A 24,956-nucleotide genomic window follows, 5' to 3' on the forward strand; every position below is an offset into this window, starting at 1 on the left:
GGGCCCGGGGACAACCTGAAAAGGGAAAAAATGAAAGAAGGGACATGAAACACATGGGTCACGAACTCAGGTTCTTGACAATACACTGAATCCAGGTGAAGGCTCCTCCCTTGGAGCAGGCCCCTGGGGTGCTCAGGAGAGGTGTGGGATGTGGCATCAAAACCAGGCCGAGCCCTCACCCCAGGAGTCACTGGAGCTAACAAACCCGCAGGTGTCAAGACCCCAGGAACAGCGCCGTCAGCACGTGGGAGGAAACTGGGTTCTTGAACTTTGAGCTCCGGCCCGTAGAACTGCAGACCCTGGACCCAGAGAGTGAAGGCAGAGATGGGAAGGAAGGGGAAGGGGTGTCTGAGACCCAGGCCCACAAGAGCAAGATCCAGTGGTCGGGTTGGGGGCTTAGAGCTGAAGGCCTTCATGGCCAGCCCCAGTGATCCCAGAGCTGGGGAGTCCCCAGGATGCAAGGGGGCCATGGGAACCATTTTTGGGAACTCCTCTTGCTGAGAATCATTACACGGCGACAATGAAGTCGCCCCTGCTTACCCACGCTTTTCCTTTCCCCATCTAGAAAGTCTACAGAAACTCCTGGGAGCAGACCCGCGCTGGCGGCTACGACTTCAGGCTGGACGCCATCCCGTTCCAGACTGCCCGGGCATCCAGGGAGATCGCCAGCGACGTAAGACCCTGCGCGCTCTGCATTGTTGAGAGGGTTGCTTGGTTTCCCCTGCTCTGCTGAAAAGCACAGGACAGGCACCAGGACTATCACGAGTGCCCCTCTCTCCACATCAAACCTGAACGTGGATTTCAAAGGAATGAAAAATCAGGGCCTGATTTCTAGGATCTTAGCCAGAAAATTGGGGTGGGGAGGGTTGCCTTCCTACTCCCTCTCTTAAGAGTGGCAATCCTAAGAGTGGACGGATGAGCATCTGGAGGTCAGAGAACATGTGATTGGTTGGTGTGCAGGGAAGGGACCTCTTTCAGCCGAAGTGCATGTGGAGAGGAGAAAGCCTTTGGGCCTGTGCCCTACACTGGCTTGAGTTCAAATCCTGGCTCAGCCACTTAGGATTTGGCTGTTTTCTTCAGCAAGTTGCTGATATTCTCTGAACTCAAACTTCTACATCTACGAAATGGAGATTTAGTACTTGTCTTCTAGGACTGATGTAGGGATGGAAATGAAATGGCTTACAGTGTCTGGCTCATGGCAGATGTTCAAAACCCAGCTGCCATAATTAATGAAGAGGAGAGCTTCAGTAACTAGACAGGAGGCACAGGCTCACCCCACGGCCAGCTGCTTGCCAGTCCACCGTGAGATAAGTACATAAATCAAGAGCTGGTGATCAGAAACGTTCTTAGCAACAGACATTGAGACAACAAAGTGTGTGGTTGAGTGGTGGACTCTTCTCACTCAACAGGGTAACGGCCAATCTGGGTATTATCAAGAGCACGTGGTCCAACCGCACATGGGTCTTTGACGGAGTAGAAATTTAACAACACAAAATGAGACAGGTCCCTCACCATAAATGATTTGAGAAGTACCTGACTAGGTCTGGTACTAGGGATCAAAGGAAGAATGGGTCATGCTTCTTGTCCTGTTGGAGTGTTGATTACAACAGCAATAGTATCAAGAGCCACCATCGGTGGGCTTGAATTGGTGCTGGACTTGAAGCCCCACCCCCGTCTCATTGAATCCTCTCCGCATCCCATGGGGTGGAGAGTCATCCTTCCATTTTATCAGATAGGGAAACTGAGGCTGAGAGAGGCCCAGCCAATGATCCAGGGCCACAGAGGTAGGTCTACTTGAATCCAGAGCCTGTTTCTAGCCACTGTGGTGCTTCCTGCTGAGAATCCTGTGGGCTCCCTGGAGTCTGGCCCTGGAGGGGAGGTAGGCTCGTGACCCTCTGCTCTTCTGACTTGCAGTTCCGGTATAGAGAGGCCTTCCTGCGGGACCGGGGCCTGCAGATTGGCTACCGCAGCATCAACGATGACCCGAGGATGAAGCATTTCCTGAACGTCGGCAGGCTCCAGAGTGACAATGAGTACAAGAAGGACTTTGCCAAGAGTCGGTCCCAGTTCCACAGCCGCACAGACCAGCCTGGCTTCCTCCAGGCCAAGAGGAGCCAGCAGTTGGCCAGCGACGTGCATTACCGGCAGCCCCTGCCCCAGCCCACGTGCGACCCCGAGCAGCTGGGCCTGAAGCACGCGCAGAAGGCCCACCAGCTGCAGAGTGACGTGAGTACCTTCACAGGTCCCATGTTCCCTTCTGGGGCGAGCCAGGCTGAGACAGCTTCTGAGACACTTTAGTACCAGGAGGACTAGAACAGTAATTGCCATTTCTCAAATCTCTCCTGGGGGCCAGGCTCTGTGCCAAATGCTTTTCCAGCATTGTGTCCCGTTGTCCTCAACCCCAGGACTGCTTCATTTTATAGATCAGGAACTCCAGATTCAGAGAGGTTAAATAACCTACTCAAGATCACACAGCAATTAAGTGGCAGACCTGGGATGTGACCCACCTTTGGCTTGATGTGACAGCCCAAGCTCTTGGTGGATCACTATACTACCTCCAGTGGGTCCTAGTAGTCACCCTACCCAACTCTTGCACTTTCCCTGGGAAGAAACTAAAGTTCAGAGGAGGAAAGTTAAGTTAGTGAGTTAGAGCAGGCCCCAGATCCTCCTCACCCTCATTGCTTGAGTGGGCAGATGAGGGAAGCTGCAGCTGGCCAGCTCAAGGTCCCCATGCAGGGAGCCCCTGCTTAACACGACTCCGCTCCTCTCATCCTGGCTTTGCTGACAACTACGTATTCGGCTTCTTCTGGCTTCCTTTTAAAAAAAAATCCTATCTGCCAGGTGGTCCAAGAACCCCAAACCTGCTGACTTGTTCCTCCTGCTTCCTCCTTCCCCCAAGGTCAAGTACAAATCAGACTTGAACCTGACTAGGGGTGTCGGCTGGACCCCTCCCGGCTCCTACAAAGTGGAAATGGCTCGGCGGGCTGCAGAACTGGCCAACATGAGGGGCCTGGGTCTCCCGGGGGCTTATGTGAGTAGCCAGTAAACCCTGCCCCCCGTCTTGCAAGACCATGGGAAAGACAAACTCATTGTTTCTTTTCAAAGTTTATTTTTGGCCAAAGGTCAGCTGGCGCTAAAGAAGTGTGAAACACAGCTCGAGCGAGGCGCCTAATTTCCTGGGTCTGAGATGACCGGGCGGATGACATGTGGGTTAAACTTCCTGCAGGGTTTTCTCTGAAGTCGCAGCCATTAGTTCTGCAGAGGCAAACCTACCAGGGCGACATCAATCCCGGGCCAGGGCAGCCCGGGCTGCGTTGACTGCTTGCTCGTTATAGGCGCGGGAAGGGTCAGGGACTCTCTGGCTACAACAGTCTGCGTTTTGAACCCTACTTTGTTCAGAAGAAAGATTCCACGGCTAAATGAGAGATGGGCTCTGCTGCTTTCTCGTCCTTGCCTTGAGGATCACTTTTCTTGGGCAGGGTGGGGGAGGGGAGGGTGAGCATGTTCAAGGCTCCGGGGGCATCTTGGTACGTCTTGTGGGAGCAGGGCAGGGGCTTCCTTTCAACTGAGGGAAGTATGTTTGGTTTCTGCAGGGGGAGCCGGAGGTGGTGGAGGCTGGAGGTCACCCGAGGGGGGAGGTGAACCCAGATGCCACTGAGATTCTGCACGTCAAAAGGAAAAAGGCTCTGTGGATGTGAGCAGGCAGCCCACCCCCCATTCTCGAGAGAGACGCCACAGAGGAAGTCTGCTTGCCAGACACATCCGTGCTCAAGATGGCTTCGGTTTGGGCAAGCTGTGAAACACAGCACACCAGCCCATCCCCAGAGCTGCCTTTATTAAAATAACAATTCTGAAACCAAACGGAGGAGGTTGTATTTTTTTGGTCGTCTCCCACCCACCCCCCCACCCCCCCCGCCCCAGGAGGGTGGCTGGTTGTGTTGAGTGCCTCAGTGTTTGGAATGAGGAGAGTCCAGGTGACTGCCCCTGGAGCTGGGCATCCTGCAGTCTCGCATTTGCAGATGTCCCCGGTGAAGGCAGACTCTGTGAATGCTGATTTTCTAGAGGGCACAGTTGTTTGACGTTGATGCCATCATTCCTGGGAGCCTCGTGAGATGGTACTGGTCCCACCAGGTCCAGCCTGGATAGCAGTTATCTCTGCTTAGAGCCTGGACACTCTGGCTGTGGCCTCCTGGAGGCTCCAGCAATGTCCTTGACTGCCCAGGAGGGCCCCTTGGTGCAGAGGGGTTCTGGGGTCCTGAGGACAGCATCTTAGAAGCCTGTCTCACTGTGGATGGTGGTTTTGATCCAATTCAGGAACTTGGTGACTTGGGTGTAGACGCCTGGTTTCTTCCCACATTCTAGTCCCCAGCTCACGATCCCGTAGACGTAGTAGGTGCCATCCTTCTCACAGGTCAGAGGGCCTCCAGAGTCACCCTGAGGGGGAGAGCAGGCGGAGTTCAGTCTCCTGGGCCAGAAGACATCAGAGACGCCCCCACCTCTCTCCCACCTCCTGCTCCTGGTCCTCTGGATGTGATCACTGCCAGTTCTCAGGGGCTTTCTACTTCCTCTGGCAGTGACCAAGGGGATGAGCCCTGTTTGGACAGACCTACAACTGGGGGAGGGCAGGGACTCCGAGGCAGCATGGCCTAGCCCACGGTTCAACCTGGGCTGTGGGGTTGGGTCCTCTGGGTTCCGAACCATTTGATAAACGGGGCCTCAGTTTCTCAATTCTAATCTGTGGATGGCAACAGACACCCCTCCCAAGGGCTCTTGTGAGGATTCTTTGTAAAGTACATAGAATGGGCCTGGAGGAAGTGGTGAGGGGGAGGGTGGGGAGGAGACGGGGGTGGGGGGTGGGGGGTGGGACGCGGGCTCCTCCCAGTCACTCCTGCTTAGGCTCTGCCACTAACAGGGTTTAAGCAGTGACTGCTCTCTCTTAACCGGAGCTGCCACCTTACCATCTGAGGGACACATTAGTCCCTTCAGGCATCTGAGATTGGAGAATTACTTTGGTGACTGATAAGGGTCACATGACATGAGACTAAACCAGGTTTGAAACCCATGACTTTGGTTTCCAAAGCCCTCGCATTGTCTAGAGAACTGAGCAACTGCCTTTCTTACTCACCTTCCAAAGGCTCAGTGAATATTGCACCCACCTGCCTTTGCCCCTGCCCTGAGCAGGTGGAAATCATGGCTTCCTGGTAAAGGCACAGGGTAGCAGGAGAGCCACAAACTCTGGAGAAAGAAACCTCAGTTTCCCGTCCCCAGTGGGCTCGAGGCTGGCAAGTCATTGCTGGGTTCCTTTGTAGGGATGCTCTAAGAGACAGGATTTGAATGTGGCCATGCTGGGTTTTCCAGGACAGTGGGGTGGCTTCTAAGGACTATGGACAGAGAACCCTAAATTGAGGTGTTCCTGGGAATCTGGGGAGGACGTCATGTGTGATATGGGACTTGCAGGGAGAGGGGCTGCCGGGAGGGGGCTTTGACTTGGGAACCTGAGGTCTCTTCAGCACCCTTTCCTCTCCAGCTGTCCCCACAGACCTAGCAGCTTGGGACTCCCAAAAGTCTGGAGCAGGAAGAATGTCATCAGGCCCTAGGTTAATTGTGGCCCTGGAACCGCTTACTTTTCAGGACTAAATCAATTACCCCCACCTCTGTCTCTCTGTCTCTGTCTCTGTCTCTCGGCCAAGGTAACTTCTCTAAGCAGCCATGAGGTGGTGAGGATGACACCCCTGCACCAGAAGGCTGTGAGAGTTACATTAGACCCTGCAGGCCTGCTGTGGCCATTACGCCCACTCATCTGGCTGGATGTAGATTCAGATGCACCAGGGGAGACAGGTCCTCTGCCTGGGCCTCCACTTTGTGGCAGGTGGCCCTCTGACCCTGGCTCCCCTCACAGAGCTCTAGGGGGCCTCTGTGCCCAGCGTGATTCCTGCCGGCCTGTCCCCTGAGTGCCACTGGAGTCTCTGACCTGGCAGGTGTCCTGCCCGGGTTTCTGAAGGTTCCCTGCACAGATCATACTGTCGTCGATGGTGCGGTCGTAGAGACGGTGGGAGTTGCACACAGTGTTGGAGATTAGCTTGACCTTGGCATCCAGCAGCTGTCGGGACCCTTCTCCTGGGGGACAGGGACAAGAGTCACTACCTCGGGGACCTGGGGGCACCCACCACACCAGAAGCCCACAGGAGTAAGGAGAAGGCCATCAGCCCTCGGCTCAGGAGAGAAGGAGGATTCCAGGAGATGGTGGAGAGGCCCCGACCTCCCTTCCCTTCAGCCTCCCCACCTGTGCAGAGCCGAGCTGCCTGACAGCAGCCAAGGGGCATCGCTGGTGCCCTCCCGTCTCTCCAACGGCACCGCGAGGTCTGGGAGAGCAGGGACGGTGTGGTACCACTCTTAAATTTCCTATCTCTAACGGAAGGGCTGGCATGTAGTGTATTCAGGATGCAAGGATGAAGGCACAGATGTATCCCCGTGCATTAAATTACCTGCTTCCCAGAGATCCCCTAAAGTAGTGAAATCAGCTAAAACATGTCATTGATTTTGAACATGCAGTCTTAGAGGACTATTCAAGACAAAGAAAGGCCCCATAAGATCCCTAAGACATCATTATACCCACCCGATCACATTGAGCACAGGAGAGGAGGACAGGCTTAGGTGGATTGCAATGAAAATGGACACAAAAAGTTTTCTGGCTGACCCTAAGTCCATTTGGTCAGAAATCTCCTTTCCCAAAAGCCTTCTACAAATCTGCATATTACATTTCACTTTCTTCATGAATACAAACCGATTTAAAATGATTCTTGCTTTCCATTGTTAAGAATGAGATTGGGAGAGAGTGTCTGGGGGACAACTTGAACTTCCCCCTTTGAATTTCTTTGTATCTGAGGATCTAATCTGGCTATGAGCAGATTCCAGGCCTTGGAGATAAGTGTGATTATTGGGAGATTAAAACCGAGTTGTAATTAGTTAAAATAGATTCTACTGTCATGTATAAAAAATTTTAAAAACCCCAATGTTCTATGGGCCAAAGAAGATGTACCAAAAAAAAAAAAATTTTTTAAATATTTTGAAATAAATAAAAATTAAAGCATAAAAATAAATAAATAAATAAAACTGAGTTATTCAAGCAACAAAGACAAGAATCCACCACAAGCCCGTCTGACACCACAGTCCTTTCTGCTCTGCCAAGGGAAGGAGAGAGGTCATCCAGGTTCAGGATCAAGGCGAGAGAGAAGCCAGGCATCTAGGGGCAGGACCAGGGATGGACACAGAGATCAGGGAAAGTCAGGGAAGGTTCCTTGCTGATGGTGAGATTTAGCTAGATCTGGGATGACAAGGTCGATTCTTCCTTTTGATAATGCACCTTAAACCAATTGTTTCAAGTTCAGAAGGACACGTGAGGCTGGCCCTTTTCTCTCTGGTTGATGTGGCTCTCCTGAGTCTCAGGAGAATGCGTGCCAGACTCACCCGTTTCTGTCACACCCCAGCCAGAGATGTGGCACTCGGTCCCAGAGGGAAAAGGATCGTCAGGCAAACAGACAGTCTTCACGTATTTGGATTCCACAGCACAATGACCATCGACGGGCTTTAACTTGAGCAGAGCTGGGTGGAGACAGAGGAGGAAGCTCAGGCCACGTCATCTCTGCCTGAGAAGCATCAGCTTCAGCTTGGTGTGAAAGGTGGTCATGACAAAGCCCTCCCACACCCTGGGCCTGAAAAAATTCTTCCTCAGTCATTTCACCTTTTAAGTTTACACCTAGGAGTAGCAACACACACTGAGAATAATATCAAGGATCATAATTGAGTTTGAAACCACTTCTAACCCACTTTAAAAAGCAGGCTGTGTCTGCTCATGAACACCTACCAGGTGCCAGGTACGGCCACTGGTTCATCGTGTCACTAAGCGTAGGAAGTTAAGAGTTGTACAACAGTGCCCACATTTTATAGAAGAGGAAACTGAGGTTCAGGGAGGGGACCAGCACCCAGTAAGCAGGGGACCTGGGGTTCAAGGTTGAGTGCTTTCCACAACACAATGCCCTTGTATCTCTTCCACTCAACTTAAGACCTGTCGCCCATTTATTAAGATCACAAACACATACTCTTAAGATCTAAAAAGCTCTGAAATAATTTCTCTACTTTATAGGACCCACAGGGGACCAAAATGATCAAGGACCAAACCTCAGCTCTCCATCAGTGGAGAAACCCACCCAGGACGAGACCCCAGGAGATTGGCAACAGAGGAGACTTGCCAATGTCGTTGTGGGGAATCTCATCTCTCTCATTATAGTGGCTGTACTTGAACATCTTCTCCACCCTGAAGGTCTGCTCGTGGAACTCTGTTGTCTTCAGGTCCTGGTCCCCTAGCACGACTTTTAGATGTCTGACTTTTATGCTGGAAGGGAAAATTAGATGATGGGGAGATTGTCCCGGGCCATGGGACCTGGAAGCCACACCCCAGCTCTGCTCTGGGGTGCTGGGTGACCTTCAGCAGACTCCCGACCAACAGCCTCAGCATCCTCACCTGTCGTCCGCACAGGACCCTACCGTGGGTTCCAAATATGTGACACCGTGAGGGGATTTCTTTATTAATGGACGCAAACTCCAAACCCATGTTGTCATTTTTATCCATCTTTCCGGGAGACTTCCCCTTCTCCCTGGGCGTGGCTGCAGGACAGCCATCGGGGTTGTGAACACATCTGCTGACATTCATTGGTAGGTACTAATGGTCACTTGTCTGGCCTCTCTTGGGAGGCACCTCCCAGAATCCCATAATAAACCATTTAATGACAGCATAGACCGGAAGCCCTCAAGGTCCCCCCCAAAACTGGGATTTGTGGGACCAGCCCTGACCATGAACTTGGGGCCTTTGGAGGAGGGGGCAGCTCTTGAGCTCCCAGAAGTCACTTCCTTCTGGAAGCACACAGGAGACCTGGCCAAGGACACCTGACCCTGGAGGCTCATTGATACTGGCATCGGACAATGGAGTGGGTTATCTTTCTCTGTCCAGGGCAGGACTGCACAGCTCAGGAGATAGATGCCAGTTCACTCCCCATCTACCCACTTTCTTTCCACATGACTCCATTTTGAAAAGAGGAATAAAAAAAAAAATACCCTTCACCTCCAGGTATTCACCAAGCGCTCTCTGTGTACAAACCCTGCTGTAGGCACCGAGGACACCACAATTAATAAAACAGAGAGGAATCCCCAGCCTCCCTTGACTTGTCTTCCTATAGATGGTTTTGAGGATCAAATAGAGTACGATGCATGCGACGCCCATGGCCGGCACCGACCACGCGGTGGCTGTTTTCTCTCTAGTCCTAAGAGCCACTCTTTGCCTCTGAAGCATTTGTCCCTAATCCCGCCAAGCTGCCACTCCAGTGGGAAAGGGAGACCCCCCTGCCAACAAGTCACCTGGTCCTTGCTCCCAGAGACACCTACTCAGTGCAGTGGGCAGCGGTGAGCACCCAGCAGGGGTGGATCAGCGCACCCCCACAGTAGTGGCCTTGGGGCATGGAGGTGGTCAGTGGCAGGGTGGTCTGCAGGGACACCTGCCACGGGTGCTTGCCCGCAGTGCTCTTGAAGCCGCCGTAGATCCGCTTGACCTTCCTGTCCGCTATCTCGGTCCTCCCACAGGAGGCAAACCCGGGCAGCTTGGCTGGGGGCTCTGCGGGGCCCCCCTCTAGGTTGGCAATGTCTGCAGGACGCAAGAAAACAAATCACTCGACTCAGCCTCTGCATCTCGATTCACATAACACAAGTCTACCATAGAAATAGCATCGAACACATCGCTTTCCTTCCCATTTCAAAGTGAGTTGCTCCTGGGATCTACACACACACACACACGGAAGTGTGTGCAGATATATAAACCCATCGCTGAGCTCTTTGCTAATGAACACACACTGTATTTTGGAGCCTTGTTCAGTGCAGAGGGGCAATGTCCAGATGATGTAGAATAGGGAGATAAGATGTTTGCACAGACAACTGGGACGCAGAGGGACAGTGGTAAATGCTGCATGAATGGTCCTGAGGGTGCATAGGGAAGGAGAGAGCGCGCCATTCAGGAGATCACGGAGGACTTCTTGGAGGAGGGTGCACTTGAGTTGGTTCTCAAAGAATGGTTGGAAATGGCCAAGAGCAGATATGGGATGAAGTGTTCTACCAGAGGTGACCCTGAGAGCCAGGCACAGGTGTGACTGTGGTCAGGAGGAACCCCTGCTGGTCAGGGTAGGAGAGCACATGTTCTGGATGTGGTGCAGTTTTTGATGGGCCTGGGGAGGCTGGCAGGAGCCCTGGAGCTGGAATTCAGACCACGTGCTTCCTCAGAGGCGGGGGGCCAGCAGAAACTAATCACTATCATAGACCCCAGGCCTGGCCTGGCACCTGGAACATGGCAAGTGATCAAAACCTAGCCGCTGAGTGTACCAACCCAGAGTCCAGAATCACAGGCTGGAGGTTGGACACCTGGCCTGGGTGGGAGAGTGTCCAGATTGTGAAGAATCAAAGGGTTGCTGAGGGTGGGTAGGTGGAAGGGGGGGTTGGCAAAGAGGTGTGGAGGGGGAACAGGGTTGGCTGGAACCGGGTGCCAGGACCGTCTCCTCCCACCCTATGGGCCTTGGGACAGCCCTGCTTACCTGAGGCTGAGCAAGCCGGAACGTCGCAATACTCCCACTTCACCTTCTCACTGTTGACCTTAATGAAACACCACGGCTTTTTGTCTCCATCTGGGTTTCTAAGGTAAAAATTTAAAAAAGTAACTCAGAGTCAAGGCTTGAAGACCTCAACCTCCTCCAAAGCCCTTGGGATCAGCTCTGCGCTTCCCCTGGGACAACTCTCCATTTGAACCCTCTTGTTGAGAGCCACAGCCGAAGGGGCCTCAGCAAACTTCCAGCTGCCAGCAAACTTCCAGCTGCCAGCTGATGATTGGCTCACAGCGGCCCCAGCAAACTTCTAGCTGCCAACTGATTGGCTCCTCTGCGGTGATGCTCATTGGGCTGTTTCCCCGCCCTTTCAGACCACGGAGCTGCTCATTGGGGGACTTTTTTTGGCTCCGCCCACGTGACCCAGCCAATCGGCCTCAAGAGCAGGAGGAGTGGGGGAGGTGGGGAGGCTTGTGGGAAGCCGGTGGTGGCAGTTGGGCTCTGAAGGTTTTTCCTGAGGAGCTGTGTGGTGTGGTGTGTGTGTTCTAAAAATAAAGTTCATTTCTTTTGACAAGTGGCTCCTGAATTGTGCCCAGCCAGACTGCCGCATTTGGTAGGCTGCATGGGGAATGACTGAGGGTAAGTGATAAGGTAAACTGCTCGCCCCTGAGGGCAGGGCGAGAGGATGGGTAGCCATTTTAAGATTCTTCTTTTGTTTTGCTTCACTTTTGTTTTAAGTTGCCTGTCCCTGGAGATGAGTGAGACGGAAGAAAAACCGCTCACATCTGAGGAAAAACTATTTGCGTCTGAGCAACAGATAGGGAGAAAGGACGGATGGACATTTCAGGAGGATAGAAAGGCTGATATAATGATTTTGTGTGGTTCCATTTTTATTTCATTCTGTCTCGGTTTTGTTTGGTGTCATCTTGTTGGGTTGTATTATAGTAGAAATATGGGATCAGAAATTAGTAAAAAACAAACCAAAAGAGTGTTAAGTAAATTGTTAGAGGAAGGAGGCATCCCAGTAAAATCAAGAACAGTCAGGGCACACGTTGATACAATACAAAAATGTAGCCCATGGCTTTTTAAGGAGGAGTTGTTGAATATATCACAATGGAACCATCATGGTGAAGATTTAAAAAGAATAGAAAAGAAAAGCCCAGGAACTCTGCCAGTTGGCACATTGACATTGTGGGCGTTGGTATCTTGTTTGCTTAGTCCAAAGCCTTCAGTTCAGACAAAAGTAGAGGAAGGAGAAGACATATTGATTCAAGTAAAAGAGAAGGTCTCTCAAGTTAGTCAGAAAGAGGAAAAGATTCAAGTAAAAGAGAAGGTCTTTCGAGCTAGTCAGAGGAAGGAAGTTTAGAGCAGAAAAAGCCATCAGGGGGAAAGTTACAACAGGAGACTGCTACTAACACCTTTCTATCACCAGAGGGCGTAAGTGTCCAACCAACAGCGCCACCTCCATATGCTGGGAGGCCCTCAACACCCCCGTAAGGGCCACCAAATGCTGCAGTCTGGCTGGGCACAATTCAGGAGCCACTTGTCAAAAGAAACGAACTTTATTTTTAGAACACACACAACCAAACCACACAGCTCCTCAGGAAAAACCCTCAGAGCCCAACTGCCACCACCGGCTTCCCCCAAGCCTCTCAACCTCCCACACTCCTCCTGCTCTTGAGGCCGATTGGCTGGGTCGCGTGGGCGGAGCCAAAAAAAGTCCCCCAATGAACAGCTCCGCGGTCTGAAAGGGCGGGGAAACAGCCCAATGAGCATCACCGCAGAGGAGCCAATCAGTTGGCAGCTAGAAGTTTGCTGGCAGCTGGAAGTTTGCTGGCAGCTGGAAGTTTGCTGGGGCCCCTTCGGCTGTGGCTCTCAACACCCTCTGGCGGGTTAGCAGAGCTCGGGGTACGGAAATCCCAGGGACCAGAAAGGGAATTCTTCAGCCCGAACCTCTGAATCCCAGGCAAGATCCTCTGAGAACAGCCAGCCAGGAGGCCCCACGAAGACAGCTTCAGGAAGGGAGCAGCCCCAAGAGGGACAGGGAGGTGCCCAGCACTTTGCTGAGTGGGAAACCTCCCTAGAAGACGTCCAGTCTGTCTCAGGATCTGTTTCCAAATCAGGCAACCAAGACTGGGCCCAGAGACCGTGGTGCTCTTTACCTACAGAAGTTGTGCTCCCCAATCCCGTGGGCCTCTGCCTCCTCCATGAACATGTTGTAATTCTCCTGCAGCAGGAGGTGGGAGTTCCAGTAGAGGCAGGGGTGCTGGTTGACTGTCCTGCTCACACTCCCGCGGTAGGAGTAGCCGTCACCAACGTAGCAGTCGTCAGGACCTCGGAGAGGGCGACAGGGCTGTGAGGACAGGGGGCGATGGGTGTGCTGCTTCAAGGGGCCTGAGTCGTTATTGTTAGGTGCAGAACAGGCTGAACTATGTTATCTGCAGGGCAGGCTGAACAAATGTTAGCTGCAGGATGGCCCACGCACTCAAACCTCCTTCTGTCTGGTCCTTTATCACCTGTTTGCGTCAAAGCTGAACATTCAACCCCCACTCAAGGCTGAACACTCAACCCCCCTTTGTGCCAACAAGGCAGCTTGCAGACCAGAGGCCCCGTTAGATTTGGGCTATAAAAACTCCCTCCTGCTGGGCCCCTCTCTCTCTTGCTCTCTTGCTCTCTCTTGCTCTTGCTTTTGCGCGCTCTCTCTCTCTCTTCTCTTTCTCTCTTTTCTCCTCTGTTGCATTTCTGCAAAATGATCTCTTGGTCGCTCCGAGTGTTGTGGTCACTTTCCTTTCAGTTATCACTCGGAGAGTTCATCACAAGGTTCTAGAAAGTTCCACACTGAACCCAACTTCAAAACATGAAAAATACTTGTTGGGAGGTGGGTGAGAAGTTAAATTCTCAACTTGGGGCCTAGAAAGGGACATGTAGAGGGTGAATTGAAGCCCAGGTATGCCCAGGTGTGATCCATCTGCTTGCAATATGTCCCAGATTATACCATCTTTACCGGGAGCCAGACACAGCCTTGGGTTGGGAGGACGAGGCAGGAGTAGGGTTTGGGAAACTCAATTGAACTGTGTTCTGGCAACAAAACCCAAGCAGAAGAGGATTCCAGAGGCCTCCCTGGTGGCCCTGAGTTTCCGGGGAAGCGGTGGCTGAGACCCATACCTATTTCGCAGAATCTCCCACTGAACTGCTCCGGGCAAGCGCAGCTAAACCTGGATCTCCGCTTATGCCGCGAGCAGGTGCCGCCGTTCTGGCAGGGATTGGGCCTGCACACAGGAGCCGCTGTGAACACAGGAAGCGGGGCCAGGAGGGCTCCTCAGGAGGAGTTGCAGCCTCCCTATGAGACGACCAGGGGATATTGGTGGCACTTTTCTGCTGTCACCTTTTACAACAGATGGATCACCAAAGGGGAGAGGCAGACCCATGGACATTCTAGTAAATGCACACATGAGCTCTAGGAACATAAGCAGATGTGGAAGAAGCAACACAGGTGGAGGCCATGCAAAAAGAGCACATGTATGTAGATGGGTCACCCAGCAAAGAGAAGAGGCCGGCATAGGCGGAGCAGAAACTGGGGACGAGTCTGGGCTAGGCTGAAACTTGGCTCTTGCCTTGCATAGCTGTGTGGCCATGAGCAAGTTAATTAACCTGTCTGATTTCAGTTTCTTCATCTATAAAACTCTTCCTTGCAAAGTTTTGGGAGAATGTGAACGAGATTGCAAATCTCCTGGAACAGCACCTGACTCAGCAGTGATTCAAGGTAGACTAATCCCCCAGCATGGCCCATCTTAGGAATCCTTTAATGCCAACTCCCCAGAGGGAGTGGGTTTTGATTCTTTCTGGATGGGAAGGGACACAGATCAGTCAATTCCCATTGGGCTCTCCAGGGAGGATTAGTCTTAAAATTCTAGTTCAGAAGGCCATCATGGATGCCACTTAAACGTCAGTTACTTTACGTCTGGACTTGCACACAATGAGATGCAGTGGTTCAGGCACAAGCAGAAAAGGGGGTTCCACCACCTACCTCTGGAGCAGTCTGGACCCGTGTAAGGGTATTTACAGGCGCAGCGGTAGTAGGGGGGGCTGTGCATGATGAGACATTCGCCCCGGCCACATGGATTGTTCTTGCATTTGTTTTGTGCTGTAGGAGATGGACAGAGAAACAGGGGGAAACACAAGACATTGTCTGGGCACCTTTTGTTTAGAGGGATACCTGCATGGAGCATTGGGTGGGGTGGGCGGAAGAGCTGTCTGTGGCCTTGTCCATGGTTCTGAAATGCCCTGCTGCACCGATGGCTGCTCTCTCATCCCTGGGTCAAGGGTGATTGCTTCCTATGTTCCTTTCACTGCTCAGAGTCTTTGTTTTTTCCTCTTTTTAGTAAAAACCTTGATACATTTTACACCTTGAACAAACAGCTGGTATTTTAGTCTCTGCATCTTATAACCGATTTCATATTTCATTTTACAGTTTTGTCTTTCTTCTGAGAAGTCGAGGGATGAACTCAAATGCAATGTCCATGTCCAGCATCCTCGACCACCCTGAAACACTTATTGGAGGAACATAAGGTTTGAAAATGGAAGAAATAAATGGGAAAGACACAAAGGAAAGAAGTGGGCTCCAAGGTCCTCTATATGCTCCAGACCCTTGCTACCTCCCCACATCCCAGTAGGATTCTTTGCAGTGCTAGACTGGACAGAGTCCAGGTTCTCTCTAGGGGTGCAACACCCATAGGAGTCCTAGTCCTGATGGGTATCCCATGGATCTGTCTCCATGTTACGCCCTCAAGAGCTTACAGAAGGCCAGCACCTTGCGGATGGCAAAGATGAAAGAGCCTGGGGCTGGGAGCCAGGTACCAGGGCTCTCATTTCTGCTCCCTCCTAACTCGCTGTGGGAGCTGGAGCAAGTCTCTGCACTCTGGGCTTCCTTTCTCTACCTGGGTTGCACCTGATGCGCCCTGAGGGTCTTCCTGCTGTCTCATTTGGGGACAGTATTTCTCTGGTGTGATTAGTCCAAATGTTCCGAAAGCTGAGTCCTGAGTTTGGAAGGCACCTTGGGTAGATCCCAGCCCTCATTCCCTCTTGGCCTCGGTATTCTCATCTGTAGAGTGGACATGCTAGTCCCATCTCACCGTGTGAGAGGAGAATGCAGAGAGATGCTGCCTGTGAGGAATCTATCGTGCGTGATGCCACAGGTGCAGCCACAGTCCCTCCCGTGGGGTCACTTGGCCCTCCAGCTAGGGCTGGAGGAGGAACGGCTTCTCCTTCCATTCCAAGGAAGAGTGAATCTGCACTTACCTTTCTGACATCTGTTCCCAGAAAAGGGGGCCGGGCAGCTGCAGGTGAAGGTGTCCCCGCTGGTGACACAGTCCCCGCCATGTTCACAGGGGTTGGACTGGCACGGATCTAAGACACATGGGCAGAAGTCAAGGTCAGTGAGGGTCAGCCAATAGGAAACCCCCACTTTTCATCCGACTTCAGTCTCCGGCCCCAAACGAGAGAGTGAGAACAGAGCCAGGGATGGGGCAAAGGAGGAAAGTGTGCGTCGTCCTTAAAGAGCGAGGAAAACTGCAGCCACGCGACCAGAGACAGGGATTCAGGCTCGTAAGAGGGGAGACAGAGCGATGGATACTGGAGCCCCTCGGCCCACTGTGGACCGGGCCTTTCTCATTGCGAAACTCCCCGTCTCCCCCGCGAGTGTCCTTCTCCTCCCATCTCGCTGGGAGTGCTGCGGGGTCTGTCTCTGATGCTGGAGGCATTTCACAAGCCCGAGACCTCCCTACTCCCAGTGCCCAGGGGTGGAGGTCAGGAGTGGGGGAAGAAAACCCACCCCTCATGAAACGCAAGGCTTCTGAACATCAGGAGAGAAGACCAAAGGCGGAGGGTGACAGAAGGATTGACGGCAAGGAGGAAATGACCCAGTGGCCTTCATCTTTCTTCAACTACTTGTTCAGTTAGATTTTGTCATATTTCATCTGTGCCTTTGGCTTTTCATGGCTGTCTGAATGGACCTCCCCCTTGGGGAATTCTTTATCCTTCTGTTCACGCACATTGTTCTTTGGTTCAGGAACTCGGATCCCTGGGCCTGGCTCTTGTTTTGATGGTCCCTTCTGAAGTTCCCCTGATGCCCTGTATCTTGGCCCTGCCTTCCAGGCCACTTTGCTCAGTTAACACAGCTTTTATTCCACTTGCTCCCTGATTTCCGTGCCTTCTCCTGCCTCAGTCACGTGGCTTTGCCTGGACCCAGCTTCTTATTTTCCTTTCTGCCCCCAATTGCTCTGGTTAAGAAGCCGCAAGACAAGTGTGGTGGAGGCACACATGTGTGAGCACACACACACACACAGACACACACACACAGACACACAAACATACCTAAACCTTCCGAAGAGCGAAGGACAAAGAAAAACACAGCAAACATGGACTCAAAAGAGAGGCTCAAAGCCAAGCTGTGGATCCCACACTCAGGGCTCCAGGATAACGTAGATCCTTCTGCATAACTCGGATCCAGCCTGAGATCAAAGCTTCAGAATGGACTTTGAACATGACTACTAGTCCCCGAGTCAGGAGCCCTGAGTGTAAGGCATTAGCTTGCCACCAGACCTTGACCAAACCGGTTCTTCCCCTGGCCTCACTGACTCCATCTGCCCTTCAAGAGTTGGGGAGATGGTTTCCAAGACCCTCCCCGCCCCAGGCCTCATTGTGTATGATTCTAATTGGAAAAGATACAGTCCATTTATTGATTGGGTTATTATTATTATTTTTTTTGGTGTTAAGTTTTTTGAGTTCTTTATATATCCTGGAGATTAGTGCTCTATCTGATGTGCGTGGGATAAAAGTTGGCTCTCATACTGTAGGCTCTCTCTTCACCACAGTGATTGTTTCTTTTGCTGAGAAGAAGCTTTTCAGTTTGCATCCATCCCATTTATGGATTATTGATTTTTATTTTTTTGCACTATAGGAGTCTTGTTAAGGAAGTCAGAGCCTAAAACAACCCAGTCAATAAATGGGCTAAGGAACTGAACAGACGCTTCTCAGAAGATAATATGCAAACAATCAACAAATATATGAAAAAAATGTTCATCTCTAGAAATTAGAGAAATGCAAATCAAAACTACTCTAAGATTTCATCTCACTCCAGTCAGAATGGCAGCTATTAAGAATACAAATGAGTGTTGGTGAGGATGTGGGGGAAAAGGCACACTCATACATTGCTGGTGGGACTGCAAATTGGAGCAACCAATATGGAAAGCAGTATGGAGATTCCTTGGGAAACTTGGAATGGAACCACCATTTGACCCAGCTATCCCACTCCTTGGTTATACCCAAAGGACTTAAAAATAGCATACTACAGGGACACAGCCACATCAATGTTTATAGCAGCCCAATTCACAATAGCTAAATTGTGAATCCTACCTAGATGACCTTCAGTAGAGGAATGGATAAAGGAACTGTGGTATATATGCACAATGGAATATTACTCAGCATTAAAAGAGAATAAAATCATGGCATTTGCAGGTAAGTGGGACTGGAGGATATCATGCTAAGTGAAGTCAGCCAGTCCCCCAAAACCAAAGGCTAAATGTTTTCTCTGACATGTCGATGCTGATCCATAATGGGGGTAGGGGGGAGCATGGGAGGAATGGAGGAATTTTAGATAGGGCAAAGGGGAAGGAGGGGAATGGAGGGGCATGGGGGTAGGAAAGAGGGTGGAATGAGATGGACATCGGTACCCTAGGTACATGTATGAAGACGAAAGGTGTGACTCTACTTTGTGTACAACCAGAGACATGAAAAATTATGCTGTATATGTGTACTATAAATTGAAATGCATTCTGCTGTCATATATAACAAATTGGAATAAATAAATTTAAAAAAAACTTAAAAGAAATAAAAAGATCCAGTCTAAATGAATTTTTTAATACCTATTTATGGTGCTCATCAGAGAGGAGGGAAGAGAAGCCCTTACACTGGGTCTCAGGTAAATTCCTCTTGGGCTTGTGGCCTCCTTCCCGGAGGGCCCTGACTCAGATCTGGTACCTACCGTCGTCTGCATAGTACCAGTCGGGATTCTCGGCGTAGGTCGACCACGAGGTGGTGTTCTCCTCCGGGTTCTGATGCTCGGAGCTGTAGTCGTAGTAGTCGGGAGTCCAATCTGCAGGGACGGGAACGGCACAGAAGAAACCTCAGCATCAGCATCTTATTTAGTTGAACACTTTTTCCTGAAAGAGTTCAAAATCCTCAAGGAGGAAGCACGTGTCTTTCCAGCTCTGCATACTGATGGGGGTGGGTAGCCAGGATCAGGCTTTGTGGCTTTTCACTTAGGGGTGTTACAACCCCGCAAGGCTGTGTCGTTATTTGGCAGGGCCAAGGGCACTGATTGAGAGTGAGGGAGGTCAAGCCTTGGCTGTGCACTAACTGTCCTCTCTGTGCCTCGATTTCCCCTCTGAGAGCAGCAGGACTGGGGCCCAGCAGGCCTCCTTGGTTCCGTGGGGGGTGGACCAGGTCAGATTCTGCAGCTTTGGAGCGCCTGGTTGGGTGGCTCTGTGAGAGCATTTCTTCGTGAGACTTTATTCGTCACCTTAGTCTCATGAAGTCACTTTCCTTTGGGTCCCAGCATCAGGCTTCTCCCAAGCCGAGTCTACAGAGCCATTGAAACAGCTGGTGTTTACTGAGCCCTTACTACGCACCATCTCATTTCATTCTCACTCACGTCTAGCAGGTGTATCATTTGCTTGACTTCAAGTTAAGAAAATTGAAGCTGAGAGAGGTTGAGTCACTTGCTCAAGGTCACATACTAATACATGGCAGGGTTTTTAGCTGATGCAACTTATGTCCATGTAACCACTGAATCTCAGCAGTGATCTCAACCTCAGGGCCCCACTGCTTTGACTGGCATCATCCACGGCCTTGGCTACACTCACACGTGGCCGTGGGAGAGGGTCTCCAAGCATTCCCTCTCAAGACCCCGCCTGCCAACTAGGACTCGCCAGGCACAAGCTTGATAAGGTCGTGGCTCTTGCCTAACAAACGGGAAGGCTGTGCGTGGAGTTGGCCTCTGGTGTAAATCTCACGCTAGACCAGACTTTGACAAAAAGCCCTTTGTTGTCCGGGGCCTTGGAAGACGCTCTGCGGCTGGCGGGGAAGATTTTGGAATGGGAAGAAGTTGGGTTAGTTTTGTGCTTTCCAGCTGGTGGGTGTGCCGAGTCAGGGAAGCTGTCCAGAGATGCGTATGATAATGAGCTGAGCCCATGCAGACAGGCGACTTGAAAGGGACCAGGCAGAGCCAGGAGCCCGTGGACGGCGTGGAGCGTGGAGGATGGCACTCCACCCACGCCTGATAATCAGCCACCTCATCTCTCCATCCCCTCTCTCATTGCGTTAGAGTCTTTATGTCTCTGGCTTTTGAAAAATCCACTTTTGCACAATGGCCACTTTATCTTTCCCATTAAAAGGGAACCGTCTTTTCATTTCTTTTTTGAATACGCCAACTCCGGCTCCTTGGCAAAGTTCCCCATCATATCTCAGTGTCAAGTCCAGACTCCCCTTTGCTTGCTCATTATTTCTCCTGAGCTGCTTTTCCCCACTCTGAAAATGGTCCCAGAGGAGGCCACCTTTCCCGGGATGAGGATCCAGGTTGAAGACAAGGCCATTGTCTCCCTGGAGCAAATGAAGTCTCCTTCCATCCCAGTGCTACCGAGAAAGACCAAGAAGCGGCACAAAGGAAAGGTTCTTCTGAGTTGGACGCGAAGGATTTCAAACGGACATTTGGAAGAGACAATGCAGGGATGACATCATTTATTTATTTCTTTATTCTTTGGAGAATTTGTTTTTGTTTTTCCAACAGGTGTTTACAGAGAAGAGCCTTCAGGTTGCTCCTACGGTTTCTCCCATGGCTCCCATGGGTTAGGGGTCTGACTGGCCAACCTTGACTGGACTACCAGGGATCCCTCCCCCAAGGATCTCTGGAAATCCTTTGGGAGATTCTTACATAGAGGGGACGGTGTGGGGTTTCCAGGGGATGGGGGATGGGTGAAGTGTCTGTGGGAGGATTTGGACTTGAACCCAGCTCTGTTTGCAAGGGCTGCTCATCTCTCAGGGATTCTGAATCACAGTCCCGCTGAGCAACACCAACAGTGCCTCCTGTTTGCCAGGGTCCTGGGTCCTTGGTTAAAGGGAAAGAACCATCAGAGAGAGACTCGGTGGCCCTATCACCAGAGCAGAAGCCACCCCCCATAGAGGGTTGTGTGAGGAAGGCATGGAGGTCCTTCACGTGTGGGGGAGCCACAGTGTGCTTTGAAGGTCTTGTGGGAGCATCACGCAGGAGGCTTCCTCCACCTCCAAACTCTATGCCTATTTTGTTTATCCTCTCGTGTTAGCACTATCTATACAGGAAACTCGTGTTGTGCATCTACAATCAGACAAGGATTATGCCAGGGGCTGAAAGGCACGGGGGACCATGGAGAGTTACCCAGTTATACAAATAAGAGTGGGATGTGGCCTTGTCCTCAGAGAAAGCTCCGGGCGGGGTAGGCTGGAGGAGAAAGCCAGTCTCAAGGAGATCAAAGGGTGGTACTGACCCAGGAAGCCAGTGGAACAAGAGCCCCAGCCATCTACCAGCCTGAGCCCAGCCCACATCACCCAGCTGGGTCCAGACCTGAACTACCCAGCTAAGCCCTATCTAAACGCTAACCCCAAGAACAAATATCTAAATACATAGGTAATGGTTGAAGCCACTGAGTTTGGGGTATTGTGTTACTTAATAACAACAGACATCAGGATTGATTGATGTCGGGTTGCTAGTGGAATAACAATTCTAGATATTTTAGGTATAGGAACATCCCTTACTGGCCCAGTTGGCTGCAGAATTTAGGTTTGGGATGATGGTACCTCACTCTGGGATTCACTTAGTCCATCTGATTTGTTTCCTCCAACTAGAGAGTTGGTTTCTTAAGAGCAAGGGCCACGTTCGACTTCACGGTGCCCAGCAGAGCCCTGTGTGCAGTTGTGTTGGGCAGCCCCACCTCCCCCTTGGCCTCTGAGCCTCCTGCCTTCTGATTGGCCAGCACACGGCTCTGCCCCCAAAGATGGCCCCTGCTTGAGGCAGACCAATGGTGAGTTCAAGAGAAAAACTATGTGAGATGTGGGTCATAAGTAATTAGTGAAGAAAATTCCTGACGGGAATCTCAGAACTTGTCCAAATGCTTTCTTGGGTAGAGAGGATCGCTGCCGGAGGTGGATTCTCAGTCCATTGATAGATTGTAGCAGACAAATTTGGGTTCAATTTCCAATTACATGAGAATTTGGGCTGCAAGAAAGAGGAGAGGCTTGGCGAAGAAAGGGGCAACTGACAGAAGTGTTTATAGGTATAAAAAGAAAAATTTGTGGATTTGTCTACGTATCAGAGTCTGTTTCTAGGAACTACCAGGAGGAATGGTGAGGTCATGCTCAGTTAACCAGAGAGTCCTAATGACAGGTTATTGCATACTGAATCCTTCCTAGGGGTCGACACTAGGCTAAGTCCTGTGGTTGTGCACTATCTTACTTAACCTGAAGCATCCCCAAGGCATATGTGACACTATTCTGTTCCACAGATAAGGAAAAACCAAAGCAGAAGGACCTGGCGTCCTAGCCCAGATCTACCTAACTCCAAGTCGTGTTTGCCTCTTTACGAGCCTCGTTTGGGTTTATGTTTCAGAAACTCCATGGGTTTTAGCTTTCAGGAAGCAACATGCACTGGGATATCTTTAGCACGTGCTCCAGGTCCTTCCACCAAGATTACTGTGTCCACGTTTAGCATCTCTCAGAACAAGCACAGAGGTCCTGCAATGGGGGCTTCGCAGCTGCTCTGGTTAAAGAGCTTGCCAGATGTGCGGAACAGAATAAAAATCCCCGGAATGTCGTCCCTGTTGGCGTCATCCATCACGGCGGCATGGACAGCTCCTCCGAGGGCCTCCCCCGGGCCCAGCCCTGTCGGACTGCATTTGACGCTTCCACTCTGGCTGACGGGGCAAGCGCAGCACAGGGCCTCGCTGGCAGGCGGAAGGACAGCTGATGGATGGGTTTGGCCTGTGTTGCAGGGCAGAGCCCAGCCAGCTTTGAAGAGGCATTTCCGCAGGCCTGCTGGCTGCTGTGTCACCTGCTTTGGGGAGATGGGCAGAGTCTGTGCTGTTTGATGACCACCTCCTTCACTGCCCACTGGGACTGGACACCTTCTGCTCCAGCCAGGCCCTCGCTGTGCACTGTCTCTAGCAAGACTAACCAAAGAAGCGGCTTGCCTGTGGGTATGAACAAAGTGTCCCCTCCCCACACTGCTGTCTGGAGCCTGCAGGAGATGACAAAGTCCATCAAAGCACAACCCCATGCCATTCAATCACACACCTGACAGGCATGGCTTAACACCTAGCCTGCTCTTTGCACGAAGTATCCCCCTGCCCCTCAGCCAGAGGCTCTTGGAGCACCTCGAGGTGGGTCTTAGGAGCAGCCTGCCCCAGGGCCCATTCATTCTCTCAACAAATTCCCACAAGCCATTAGCAGAATTCTTGTAGAGCCCAATTTCACGGGGTGCTCAATCCTCTGCTTAAACACCTCCAGGGATGGGGAACCTATTAACTCCTAAGGTTCTGAGGGCCCATTCAGATTTTTGGAGAATTCTGCTGGTTTGGAAGTTCTTCCCGACTGCAGATCAAACCTGACCCTACAGCTTCCAATCTACTGAACAGCAGCTCTGAAACTTATGGCCCAAAGAATGAATCCACTCCTTCTCCATCATCTCTGTGAGGTAGGGTTGTTCAAGTTGTTCTCTGCACCATTCCAGGATGTCTAAACTCACTGTAGACATCTTTGACAATGTTCTAGCAGATGGCAGTAAAGTGTCTTGTGGTAGAGAAACTCCGGAATTTCCACAAAGTTGCCTCCTAGACCAGGGGTGGGGCTGCTTTTCAGACACTCAAAGACAGTGAGGTCTCTTGAGTCTTCTCTCGTCTCCTCCTATGTCTCTCCACAACCTCTGCATCTCTGTCTCTTTGACACCCAGGCCTTTAATGGTGCCTGAGGCAGAGGCAGCCTTTCCAGCCCCTCGGCCTCTCGCTGGCTGTGCGTGTGGGCGATGGATGGCCATCACAAGGACAGCCCTTGGAATGTGACCTCCAGAGGATCTGGATTCCACATTACCAAGTACTCTCCTTAGCTTTGGGGAAAGATGCAAAATCTCTCAAAACCCAGGCTCCATGAGTATTTCCACTGCGTTCCCTGAGCCCATGGGGTCCTGGAGCCTCATGCTCTGGGCTCCTTATGTCTGTCTGCCCGTACGTCTGTCTGGGCTTGGCTGCTGGAGAGTGTCACCACTGAGCTGCTTCTGACCTGGCTACTGTTCACCTTGCTCCAAATCAGCCCTTGATCCAAAGTTCAGACATGACCATGGCCTCTGTGTCTGGTTCCCGTCCTCAGGGGGTGCCAGTCCCTATCATGGGAGTGTCAGCCTCTGGACAGAGGCAGCCATGATCCAAGGTTCCTCCTCAGGACTCTTAGAACCAAGGGAGACAGGCACCCAGAGCCAGCGACCACAGGAGGATGATGGGAGGAGGTTAGTATGGCTGTGGGGACCGGGTAGAGGAAATGGGGTCCTGGCTCCCCACCAGAGGGGTCGAGTGGGTCCACCTTCCTGAAGCCGGCCATCGCTCAGGCACACCCTGGCTTAGCCTTTGTATGTCACTTCAGCCACCAACGGGCTGTGGGACAAGGAGAAAGTTGCCTCCCTCTCTGGGTCTCGGTCTCTTTCTCTGTAAGATGAGGGAGCTTTCCCCCTGAGCTTCTCAGACTGGCCATCCGAGGTGTCCCAGGGCAACTTGAAGTTGTGCAAAGCACTGAGTGAGGGGAATGTTCCTGGAAAAATTCCCTAAGGGGTCTGTGACCCCTCTGAACCAGCTGGACCTGAGAGCCCTGTAATACCTGCCCTTCCTCCAGCTCGGAATCAGTAGGAGGGTGGGAAGCCACAGGGTGGTCAGCACACTCACCTGGGTCCAGGTCATCGAGGAAAGGCATCAAGGAGAACTGAAAAACAAAGCAACAGACACAGCACGTTGGACCAGGCCAGGCCAGGCAGCGGGGCACTCCCTGGGCTTCCGGAAGCCAGAGAGGACCAGATCCAGGACACAGGAGCACTGGGCGCCTTCTGAGTGGGGTGGGGTCTACTTGTAGATGCCCCTTTTCCTCCTCAGCAGAGACTCGTGTTGCCTGCACACACCTGTGGGCCCACAGAGCCCAGGTCCTGACGTTCCGGCCAGTTGAAGTGATTATCTGCCTGGTTGCCCCTTATGTTCT

General features: G+C 51.7%; 2 protein-coding genes across 2 annotated transcripts in view; one reads left to right on the forward strand and one right to left on the reverse strand.

The window, feature by feature from the left end:
* Nrap (nebulin related anchoring protein) overlaps positions 1-3,861 on the forward strand; it is a 70,797-nt gene extending 66,936 nt beyond the window's left edge. The window contains exons 38-41 of the mRNA XM_071610889.1: positions 566-673; positions 1,915-2,226; positions 2,900-3,031; positions 3,594-3,861. Coding sequence (XP_071466990.1) covers positions 566-673; positions 1,915-2,226; positions 2,900-3,031; positions 3,594-3,698 — 657 coding nt within the window. The 3' untranslated portion in view covers positions 3,699-3,861. The remainder of the gene's footprint in view (positions 1-565; positions 674-1,914; positions 2,227-2,899; positions 3,032-3,593) is intronic.
* A 77-nt stretch (positions 3,862-3,938) lies between these two features.
* Habp2 (hyaluronan binding protein 2) lies at positions 3,939-24,677 on the reverse strand. The gene is made up of 12 exons (XM_027930389.2): positions 24,650-24,677; positions 18,679-18,789; positions 15,936-16,043; positions 14,665-14,781; positions 13,803-13,922; positions 12,800-12,971; positions 10,632-10,729; positions 9,439-9,694; positions 8,250-8,392; positions 7,468-7,602; positions 5,972-6,117; positions 3,939-4,434 (listed from the first exon to the last, which is right to left on the reverse strand). The coding sequence occupies exons 1-12, from the start codon at positions 24,675-24,677 to the stop codon at positions 4,270-4,272; spliced, it is 1,599 nt and encodes a 532-aa protein (XP_027786190.2). The 3' UTR covers positions 3,939-4,269.
* Positions 24,678-24,956: the final 279 nt, after the last annotated feature.

Source organism: Marmota flaviventris, chromosome 4 (assembly GCF_047511675.1).
Source record: "Marmota flaviventris isolate mMarFla1 chromosome 4, mMarFla1.hap1, whole genome shotgun sequence".
NCBI classification, from domain to species: Eukaryota; Metazoa; Chordata; class Mammalia; order Rodentia; family Sciuridae; genus Marmota; species Marmota flaviventris.